We start from the raw sequence: 12,432 nt of genomic DNA on the forward strand, positions 1-12,432 counted from the left end.
CGAATATCGCTCACAAAGACACACATGTTAACAAAAGCATGTTAGTTTGTGAAGGTAACTGTGCAGCGTTATGTGTTCACCACGGCTGCTGTGACTGAACTGGACATCCTCACAACTTGTGTAAGCTGTGTTTTTCTTGAAAGTATTTTACAAGCTGACCAAGAACAAAGACAACATCATGCAAGGTGGTGACTGTTACAACATCTTGCTCAAACTGACCACACTTGACACTGTTCAACATGGTGGGAAGCAAAGTCTAAAACTAGCGCTCAGTATTACATTGTCCACTTTACCCTTGTTATACATATTATTGTGGCCGCCCATGTGTGGTGAACCTGTCATGACATAAGGACCAGGTAAAACTTTGTCCCTTTATTAATGCAACTATGTCACTATATATTCATGCTTTTGGTTGTTATTGCAATTGGTGAATATGTGAATACAATGTTAATACCTTGACTCAGTCAGCTGTGGTTTACGCAATGCATGAGGATTGAGGTGGAGCCAATCAAGTAGAACTTTGATTGGAGTGAGGGTGAAGAACTCTCTGGCTTTCTGCTCCTGTTTGGGAGTTGCTTGTAACAGAACATCCAGAACACTCACTGCAAGAAGAAAGGTTTGAGACTCATGAAGCCCTTTCTTCACATCTAGCATTTTATCAGGGACACTCACACAGGCCTATCATAGTCCAACAATCCATCAGGGACACTCACACAGGCCTATCATAGTCCAACAATCCATCAGGGACACTCTCACAGGCCTATCATAGTCCAACAATCCATCAGGGACACTCACACAGGCCTATCATAGTCCAACAATCCATCAGGGACACTCTCACAGGCCTATCATAGTCCAACAATCCATCAGGGACACTCACACAGGCCTATCATAGTCCAACAATCCATCAGGGACACTCACACAGGCCTATCATAGTCCAACAATCCATCAGGGACACTCACACAGGCCTATCATAGTCCAACAATCCATCAGGGACACTCTCACAGGCCTATCATAGTCCAACAATCCATCAGGGACACTCACACAGGCCTATCATAGTCCAACAATCCATCAGGGACACTCACACAGGCCTATCATAGTCCAACAATCCATCAGGGACACTCTCACAGGCCTATCATAGTCCAACAATTCATCAGGGACACTCACACAGGCCTATCATAGTCCAACAATCCATCAGGGATACTCACACAGAGTATCCTCAGAAAGCTCTGTGATTGGCTCTGACATTCAATCATAATGAAAGGCGTGTAACAGATCACACATCCATATACTATATAGGCATGGACACATATTGATTTACCATAAATACCCATACTGGCTGTGGGCAAAAAGGCATGAAATAAAAAGAAGTAATTATGACTGATATACACAAAGAAACAATCAGCCAACTGATCATTTACAAACAATATCTCCACAGCACACAAACTAAACTGTAGTAAAATTTTCTGGTACGTTTTTCATGTTTAGCACCCAATTCAAATTGCTGTGCGTTGGAAATATTAGTTTTAGTCATGGTACAATCCTTGTTTCAGACTTAATTTCTTGAGATTGTTGCATTCAACTCATTTGAAAAACTAACTAGGGTATTGAAAATAATTCACCAGCAGATCATGGAAACAAAAGTCAAACAAATGTCAGGGTGACGGCTGATTCTGGTTTATTGTGTGAGAAAATTACTCACAATAATATTGGTCACTCTATGAAATATGCCTTGCATTATGGGAAACAACATTTATGTCTAAATAACCTTGTCTAGATACCTATTCGGGCAAAGCTTTATCTGAAGCATGTCGGTATTTATGAAGTGGTAAAAGGCGTTGCATATATGATACACAAGAAAGTAGGCTATGTGATGCCTCAGTTAATTCCATTTGACTGTTCCTGAGCAAACATTCATGAATGACGCTGAATGCAGATAAAGCATATACAACATAGGTTTATGTGATGAGGCTAAAAAAATAACAGTCTTGGTTCTTTTAGGCAACGCCCGCATCTTCATAACATCAGCCACACGTTTCAGTTTTATTTCCATTTTCCTTTACATACACACAGCTTTACTGCGCATCTTGTGTGATGGTCATGGCGGCAATAGGAGTTTGTATGCTTGTTTATGTTGGGAGGCTGTTCCCAGGTTGATGGTACACAACTGCTTATTTGGTTACATACTCGTTTGAAAAAGCAAAAATAAAACAACACCGCCCGTCCGCCGCACTTTTGTTTCAAGTCATGAATTTTTTAAGCCTGACTTATACCGGTAAGCTTTGGGCAAGGTCAACTAACATGACATGTCCTGTTTAATTATTATTTCACAAATGTAACCTACATGTGAAAGTTGTGATGAGTTCCAGACAAAGTTCTTCTTCTCTACTATACTGACTGTCTTCTCCATCCTGATCCCCTATGTTCTTCTGTGCATGGCTGAGGGTGAACACTGTAATTGCCACTATCTGCAGCAGCACAGTACTTGTTAAGCTCTGTGACGTCACATGTGATGGGAGGCTTGATAATAAATGCTCTCGTAAACTCTGTGCTTTGTTAAGATCTGATAAATAGAAGAAAATAATAACCAACATTATATATCATATGCAAAGAGATTGAGCCATGAGACTAATAAAATATTATAACTAAAATTATTTATCATTGTTTGTTTTTTTGTACCAGTTGTAAACTTTGGACAAACTTTTGATATGAGTGAAAAGGGCTGATTTTCCTAAGTTTAAGAAACTATGAGGAAGTCCTTGGCCAAAGAAGTATTATCACTGTGTGTATTTTTTACTCTGTTTGAAAACCAGTACAATCTAGATATTTTTGATATTTGTATACTTAAACTGCATTACTCTTTAATGCATTTACTGCTTGGTCTTGACAGAGAAAGAGCTGTGTGAGGTCTTGCTGAAGAAGAAGTTGTTACAATTGTATGAGTGGCTAACCCTATCACACAGCTCTAATATGACCACGAAAGGGGTGTCGTCATAAATCAGCACATTACTGATGAAAACAGAGCATTTGAAGACATGGTGGGGAGGCAGCTTGGCGACGGGTGAGCCACTTAGGATGAAGTAATGCAGGATAAGAATACAAATATAAAATATATCACAAATTTACTAGATTTTTTTTAACTTATCCTGCATTACTCCTTAATGCATCTTTATCGCACGGCACGGAGGAGGGCATAACTTAAGATGTGAGTCAGAGTCTCCATCGACTCCAACCAATCATCAACAGCAATGTCCGGCATCACTCCTTGGTGAGCTTGTGGTAAGACACCTAGTGGTGTGGCTCAAAGGGCGCAGCTCTCAGCTGCGGAACACCACGTTCAGATCCCATGCCAGGGGTCTCAACTTGGCCTTCTGGTCTTCCAGACGATAGGAGCGTTGCAATGCTTGAAGTTCAAGAGTCTTGGTCATCTTTCGATCTCCCAGAATTGCCAAGATAGAGTTAAGGGCCACATGGTGGGTCATGATGGTACTTGCCCTTCAGACGACGTTAGTGGCGCAGAAACAGTAGAAATTCAGCCAAGATGCAGAGGTGGGATCCTGGTGCTTCTCCTTGCAGGAGCACCACTTGTCGTTATAGAGGCCCCTTGTAGACATACGCTTTTAGTCCTTCACAGGGGATGCTGAGGGCATCGATTCCCCAGGCACTAGACATATAAAGGACCTGGAAGTTCTGGCTGGTGGCAAACAGGGCGATGTTAGGGTAGCCAAGGTGTGGTCAGACAAGATCGAAGGCGTCCGGATGGAGTTTCCACTCTGTCGGAGTGAATGAATGAGTATGGTTTTACCCCGCATAAGCAATATTCCAGCAATATCACGGCGGGGGACACCAGAAATGGGCTTCACATTGTACCCATGTTGGGAATCGAACCCGGGTCTTCAGCGTGACGAGCGAGTACTTCAAACACTAGGCTACCCAAGCGCCCCTGTAGGAACCATCTTGTCTGGTTGGGAGTATCTGGCGTCACAGAGGAGCTTGAAACCGGGGCTTTGCTTGCTGAATCATCAACTGCATAATATTCCATGATAGATCCATGTTCGGCGCCTGGAGCGTCTGGAGATACACCAGGAGGAAGGATGAGTGTCCAAATCCTGGAGGCGCTTGAAAGCCTTGTAAATCAACGAAGTGGGGAATGGGGATGGACATTGGCGTCAGTGTCATATCAACGATGGAAGGCCGCGTCTGTACAGGTGATGAGGAGGTAGACATGGTCCCCGACGAAGAGACAGGTATAGTGATGGACACCAGAGGTAGCCTACCTGAGGAAGAGATGGTTGTGGCTGGTTGGGGTGTAGTAGGCTGGGACGATTCTGTCATCTTACCGAGACAACATTTCCTGGCCTGCTGTGTCTGCCGTTTAAATGCTTCCTGGAGGTATTTTTGAGAAAGTTGTAGGGGAGAGTGGCAGACAATCTCTCCGTAGCCTGGGAGCAGAGAGGTACAGCTAAGACACAAGGGATGAGAGTCCCACCCAGTCTTATTGCTGTGGCACTTGCTTCAACTTGGCATGTATCTGCAATGATAGCAGAGTGTAGTCAAAATGCATTCCACTCGATTATATATGCTATGATCATTTTATCCCAGCCTAAGGGTTTATGAATAAGTTTACACAAAGATTGCAAAACACCACCAGTTTAATAACAGTAATATCGCAAGGGTACAACAATGAATTGAAGTACCAAGCAGAACAAAGAATACAGAACGCATGACACGAAAATATGTGACCACACAAAGAATTCAAAATGGCTAATTGGAACAAAAATACACCTGATACTTACCTTGGTAAACACCACCACCAGGCATTTAAATATTAATTCTTTAGCATAAATCATGAAATATATGAAGACAAAAACCATAAGCACAATAACAATCACAATAAATAACAATGTTGCGCAAAGGATTCAAATGGATTATAGCTGAGAGCTCAAACAGGTGACTATTTATATTCATAGCAGTAATGTGCTGATCACTGACGTCACCCCTTTCGTGGTCACATGGGAGCTCAGTGATAAGGTTAGCCACTCAACCAGTTGGAACAACTTCTTCTTCCGCAAGACCTCACACATCTCTTTCCCTGTCAAGAACAAGCAGTAAATGCATTAAGGAGTAATGCAGGATAAGTTAAAAGATAAAGGTTTTGCACTACATGCAAAATCAGAAGCAGCGCAATCCCCACGCGTTTCTGAATGCCCTACTGTTGCTACCTTAATACAGGGATGAAAACATTCTTTTTCAAAGAAGAAACATTGCAAGTTATCTGGGGGTCTCTGATATATAACAAAAGCCTGAATGAGAGGTGCAGCCATGCATGGATTGATGTGCTTCCTGATAATTCAAATATTCCTGATATTGTAGTATGCCAGTTGGTATACTGATGTGTCCATTGAGTCCTGTATAACCCCAAGATTGCATGCCTTTGTGCTTGTCATTGTTGCCCATTTTAAATGGTGGTCTCCATTTGGAACAGAAGACTAAAAACTCTAGTCATGGAATTTTAAATAGTAAGTGGCCATCCATTCTCTGATATGAGCAACACACTATGAGACAGTTGCAAAAGAATGTTCTGCTGATGTTCTGTTGAATGCCATGCAGCGTTAGAAATTGGCACTAGTCCTATAGTCCTTGCTAAACAGCCCATTTGTTAAGGTATCATAAGGACAAGTAGAAATTTGCTATCATTAAGGGTTTTGCTATATCATATCATTATAAGGACAAGTGGACTGTAAGTTCCCGTAGTTTCAATCGTTGCCATGTACAGCTGTGTGTCATCTGCTTAAAGATGAAACTGTAGATTGAATCTTCATGTTTGAATGACTATTATTTCAACCATATAAGTGATAGGAATAAATATCTGTATGCAACAATGCATATAACAGTAGTCCCTGTTCATTTAATGTAATAATGTTTATATTTGAAATATTTAAATAGGACAAACAAATGTACTAGTATTTTCATCTGTTTGCTGACACTAGATTTCCGGGATACATGCTGAGTGTATTGTTTACTCATGGGGGGGGGGGATATTTGAAATCTTATGGTGGCGTGTATTTATGTGCACCCGCCTCTACACTACCTCATTTTTTTTTTAAAAAGTGTGGACCACACTCCAGAAAATATGGAAGTTATTCCTATTAGGATTTGAAACAACTATTAGAGGATGGAATCGCAAGGGATCTAGGATCTACTGTCAACTATACTGGGAGTCAACTTAAGGCAATGCCCACCTACCCTTCGGTACAACCTGGCAATGATGTAATAGAGGTAGAGTAGTCACAAAAATTATCAAAACAATAGTTATCATTGTTAAAAAAAGTTAACATCAGAAGTACTCCTTCCCACATCCCCAATCATCTACCCTTGTTGGCAGATTTTATGAAAGAAGTGAGGATTTTCCTTCTTTGCACACGGAAGAGCAGTAAGATGCTCGGTGATATTGTCAGGACCAGTTATGTATAGTTGACAGTGAAGAGGGCTTCTACTGAAAATCTGAAGATGCAGTTGTAGTGTGATTGCAGCCAAAATACAGGAATATGGGAATGAGATTATAGAGGTAGAGTATTCGCAAGAATTATAGCTTTTTCAACATGGTTGTCATGGTGGCCAATCGGCTAATTACAAAAGTCAAATGCAGACACTTCTAAAAGAGGGAAATAGGAAAACTTAAAAAAAGGACTTGAAAGAAGATGTTGCCTATGAAGTATTTTTACATGTAGTTGCTTACAAATTTCTTTCATCGCTGATCATAAGACCCTTGTACCCTACTGTGTTGCATGCACACAACAATTTGTGGAAAACAGACAAATTGAAAGCTAATTTTTTATATTTCCCAATATCATTAGTAGCCTTATTTAGTTTCCAAACAAGATGCCTCAAACAAACTTGTAAGTATATGGTGACCATCTCATCCACCAAGTTTCAGGCTTCTGGCTCATTTAAGTCATGTAAGCTTTGAAGAAGACTTTTGTAGTCGTTTAAATCAAAGATCATACTGACAATCCCTTTTTGATGACTAGAACAAACTTGAAACCCCTTATAGTGAGAAACACCATGGCCTCAAATGAGCTCCGAGAAATAACACCAAGCACTGTTGCACATTGGGAAATCAAAATGACCTGAATACTGTGGCAAACACAAGTGTTATCATACAGTTATGTTGTTGATATGTTTTCATGTTCTTTAGTATTGTTTTATGTTGTGAGTAAAGTAGTTTCTTTGTTTAATATCTATTGCGGGCTTCTGGATTAGTTTACTTAATAAGTAAAGGGTGGTTGGGTTAGTCCATGTTAATGTCATTGTTTCTTCTCTTTGTTCTTACCCAAGCCTTGTTTTCATTGGCTTGTTCAAACTGTGCACTTTCATCAATGTTACCACCCCAGTACCACCATCAGGTTAGGGATAATGTTTGTCATGTCTTGTATATACATATCAATATATATAGGGATCGCTTTGTCGCCCTGAAGAATCGTGGATTTACTTGCATAATATATATAGGGATCGCGTTGTCGCCCTGAAGAATCGTGGATTTACTTGCATAAGGAAAACGACAATGATTTCATTCATTGATGTTCATGTATGAATATGTTCATTAATGAACCTGATACTATGTTTCAATAATGTTATTGTTTTGCCTATAACACAGTGTCATTATATCTTCAACAGCAATAAAGAATCACACCCAGTTACAATATCACGGTATGTGTAAATCTTCAGCTAGCAAGTGATTAAAGTGTGATTTTATGTTGGCAGTTTGATCTCAATGTAATATTATTGAAACATAAAAGGACAAATTTGAGGTGGAAAACAATTATGTGAAAAGAATCAATATATTTGGCAAAGCAATCTCTGGAATACAAAATATTCCACTTTTGCAACATCATCGGTAAAAGTCATTGTTGGATGTAGATGTTGACGCATAGCAAAAACAAGACTTACTTACCTGTAGTCAAGTGAACAAGTGCAGTGAACTGCAGAAGGGAGTTAATTACTTCACTTAAGGACAGCTTCCCACGTACATCTCCACTTAAAAAAAACAACATAACAAATGTTAAGTTGGAAGTTAATGAGATGAGTGTGTGGAGTGAAAATGGTGGAAAATAGTGCCATGGCACTGTAGCTCACCTGGCTATGTACTCAACAGTTTAAATGTTACAAAGGACAACACTGCTGTCAGCATTGCTATTCAAATATTCTCTGCATAAATACTGAGGCCAAAACTATTAACAAGCATGAAACAAGCATATAAATTTCCACGTATCCAAACCTGCAAGGATTAATATGCTATTCAATGTCTGCCAATTTCAGAAAAGATGTTTACAGAGCCAAAAAATGCATTTGGAGAGAAATTGAGGACAATACATCACATTACAATCTGAGTAGAAAAGGATAAGCGATGGCCTACAAAGTCTTTTTTCAATATAACTTCATTACTTCTTAGGCTCACATAGAAGGAAATGCTAAAGAGCGAAATCTTTTCTTGTCAACATTACATGATATAATAGCAGTATATCCACAAAAACTTGAGACAAATGAGCGAATAGTTTTGCTGTGACAAGTCAGTAAAATAAGCAGCGATCTGTGGAAAATTGACAAAGTTGAGGAATGTGCAGCGATCAAGTACTTGCAGAAAAAGGGCTTAACACCAAAAGCCATCCATAAAGGTTTGAGTACAACATTAGGGAAGGGTGCCGCTTCCTATGCCAGTAGAAGTTGGCAGCAGAGTTTAAGAGTGACAGGAAGAGCCTTGAAGATGATCCCCATCTTGATAATCTAGCTATGATCCAGAAAGGTTCTTGCAATGATTTGTGATAAAAACCTAGGGTCCCCTGAACCAGCCAAACAAAAATTTAACAAGTATGTGATCACTTCACGTTCCTCAACTTTGTCCATTTTTCAATCACAGACCATGCTTATTTTACTGACTTGTCATGGAGAAACAATTTGCTTAACTGACTCACTATTACATAACTCATCAATCATCTCTCGTATATCAAGGCATAAGATGGTGAAATCCTTCAAGGCTCATCCTGAAGACAGCCTCTTCTGATGTTGCTCAAAACATTTACTTTTGAAGTCAAGTTTGGTTTCCATGGAAACCATATAAGAAACCTAATATTTGCTATTTCTCCCCACTGCATGCAAAATAATTAGATGAACTGTTGTGCTTTCCAAATTTTGCACTTTGAAGTACTTTCATATTCATTGCCCTTAAAAGCATTTCCCCAACTATTAAGCTGAAAAACTTGGATCCATTAACTGTTAGACTTACATTACACCATAATAATATAATTCCTGCGAATCCTTAACCTCCATTACATCACAGCCATAAATCCTGTATTTTGGCTGCAGACACACTATTACTAAATCTTCAGATTTTCAACAGAAGTCCTCTTCATTGTCAACTACACACAATTAGTCACCAAGCCTAGGTCATCAACGAAGTCCAGCACCAGGGTAGTAGCAAGAACGCCTTACCCCCGAGCAGACCAGCCGCGCCGCCACAGAAACTGTACGGCTCCTGCACGGACCACGGACAGCCCTATGAGAGAGCGCAGCCACATATCTCAACTGGTTCATCAACAGGATCCAACACACAATGCCACCTGTACCTATGACTTTTGATGATGTCCCGCCAGAAACTCTGATGTGGGACTCATCTACAGCCTGCTTGATGCGTTGTCTGCATGCAGGAGGATATGCTATCTACGCAGGTCTGGACTGCCTCCCAGCTCCTATGGCTTCAACGTCAACAACTCCCATCCCAAGTCAGATCAAGGGCTGTCCCCAAACATGCCAAGCAGACGTTCATGTCACAGCCAGTCACATCACCGACGGTCTTTGAAAAGTTGGGCACGATCCTAGACGAGGTCAGACAGGACACGACAGAAAGGTTTCAAGTGTCTACCATCAACCTGGCAGTCAAGGCACAGGGAGTGCAGTACCCGCCTAAACGAGCACAAGAATCCTACCAGGCATCCCAGCGTCAGGCTCTATTCGGAACCCAGACTCCAAACACCACGGATCTGGCTGTAGAGGTTTCAAGCCCGGAGGTCACGGGGATAGAAGATGACTTTTTTCTCCCCCATTGCAGATCCTACCGAACTGGATTGTCTACAGATTACAAGACAGGACAGAACGGCATCTCAGGGTCCACTGCGGCGGTGTCTTTGTCATACGCCGAAAATTGGATGCACATTACAACCGACCACTGAATTTTAGACGTTATCCATCAAGGGTACAAGCTACATATCCTCAAGCGCCCTCGACTTGCATCCCATCCGGAGGGACACAGGTTTCACCTGAAAGGTGCCAAACTGGATGCAGCCGATCTTGCCATCAAGACCCTCCTCACCAAACGGGCCATTCGGACATTGCAGGATACCAACAAAACTCAGAGGTTCTACTCCCCGGTGTTTATAGTACAAAAAAAGAATTCCGCAGAGATGAGAATGATAATAGATCTCAAAACTCAACAAGAAGTACTTGGTCCCGCCTCCAAGATTTTAGATGGAATCAGTTCATCACTCGAAACAGGAGATTGGGTTATCAGCCTCGACTTTAAGGATGTACATCTCCATCTGCCAATCCACCGCATGTCACGAAAGTACCTCCGTTTTGCTGTAAACAGCCGTCCATATGAGTTCCGGGTCCAACCGTTCAGCATATCAATAGCCCCTACATCGGGGCCAGATTCCTTCTGCATACAGTCTACACTTTCAGCAGGGTATTCCCCATTTTCTTCATTTTCCCGCGTTTTAATGGCCTCGCTTTTAGAATGCGAAATGTGATATTTGAAACTACCCCAAAAGAGAGAAAAGCACTCGCTTTAACGACATCAAGATCAACCGCCCCAGGAAGGCAGAGAGTAAAACATGGTGTCCTGCTGTGTCTGCAGAAATGTTTGTGTTAGTACATTCGTTAAAGAATAACACAAAACAATATACTACAGTGTCTTTAAAATGTTATTTTCACAGACAGAATCAAACTGTTTTGTAAGTGACTGATTGTCAGGAATATCATAATGTTTAAGTTACATTTGTTAATTATGCTCAAAAATACACAAGGATACTATGTATTAACAACAATACGATACAACTTTTACAAACTGTAAACATCACAGATATTGTTTTCATGCATTTACAAAGATGTTATTATGTTACAGTTCCATTAATTTCAACAGGCATGAATTCTGTGATTAAAGAGGAAATATATGTTATTGTAAACCTGTAGAAAGTGTGTTCTGTGTTGTGATTGACTAATTTGGGTCACATGACCAAATTTCAAGGGTGAAAATATGATTTGCATTCCCTGAAGCAAGCGACCGAATCACTGTGTAGGAATACATAATTACTCAGCATTTTTTGCATACTAATTAACATTGGACGCAAATTGAAATACAAAATTAACATTCATAAATATTTAGATTTTTTCTCTATTCATGGGAATTATTGGGATTTTAAATTTTGAATTAAAAAAAATTTATAATGAAATAATTACCAAAATCACAATTACCATAGCGACTAACGCGCTCCTGGCGAATCCTCAGATATCACTGTTCTGTATATCAAACGGCATAAAAAAATTCCAAGACCAAGCCAATTCTTCAAGAAATGTGTGCATATAATTTAGCGAAAAATAATATCGATTTTGGTTAAGTTACATCGTCAGTTTTAGTTATAAAATGAAACGGCTATTCATGGACACTATTTATATGAACTTATAATATTGACTATTACACTCCCTAGAAATACATACAAGATGAAATGGAAATGTACCTGTCACATGTACACATGTTCAAATTAAAGAAATATCGTATACGACACTATAAACTTATCAACTTCATATGTGAACATTGTTCAAACAAACAGGAGATTATCAAACGTTCATATATGTTGTGGCCTATATGTACGTATGATGTTATATTGAACATTGATTAATATCAAAAGTGAAATTAATTGTGTCAAAAAGATGTACAAAAGATATGCAAGATCTACTTCATGAAATAGTAAAAAGCAGTTAACAATGGTCGTGTGTACTTTCGATCGTGTGACATGTAAGTAATCAGAGACATTCTGACAATCTGTGTACTGTTTTTTGTTGGTGTATCTTTCATTGAAACCAACGAAAATAGTCAGAAATTCTGATAAATACCGTTGTCGTTGTGCGTGATTTTGCGTCAGTCATGGCGTCACACAGGACGGGAACTTCGACAAGTTCTGTTGCAAATATCAAATTATTGCAACGTATATATATGTTTAATTCCCTAATTCTTCCAACGATTCTCTTCACGTGTATATTCTGAAAATGCAGATCTCAAACCAATGTACTCAACGAATAGACGAATGGCTTTGTTTACATTTCCAACAAGTGCAGTTTTTTCAGCGTTTGTTTTCACACCTCATTTATTTTGCTTCATTACAT

The 12,432-nt window shown here is 39.9% G+C and overlaps 1 protein-coding gene across 5 annotated transcripts in view; it reads right to left on the reverse strand.

The window, feature by feature from the left end:
- Positions 1–12,432, reverse strand: part of LOC139459484 (nonsense-mediated mRNA decay factor SMG7-like) — a 179,722-nt gene that overhangs the window by 95,486 nt on the left and 71,804 nt on the right. For all 5 annotated transcript variants that reach the window (XM_071240925.1, XM_071240926.1, XM_071240924.1 and 2 more), the window contains exons 10-12: positions 7,952–8,034; positions 2,342–2,560; positions 455–602 (exon numbers count right to left, since the gene is read on the reverse strand). In XM_071240925.1, coding sequence (XP_071097026.1) covers positions 455–602; positions 2,342–2,560; positions 7,952–8,034 — 450 coding nt within the window. The remainder of the gene's footprint in view (positions 1–454; positions 603–2,341; positions 2,561–7,951; positions 8,035–12,432) is intronic.

This window comes from Haliotis cracherodii, unplaced genomic scaffold (assembly GCF_022045235.1).
Source record: "Haliotis cracherodii isolate W230 unplaced genomic scaffold, xgHalCrac1.p SCAF_13, whole genome shotgun sequence".
NCBI lineage: Eukaryota > Metazoa > Mollusca > Gastropoda > Lepetellida > Haliotidae > Haliotis > Haliotis cracherodii.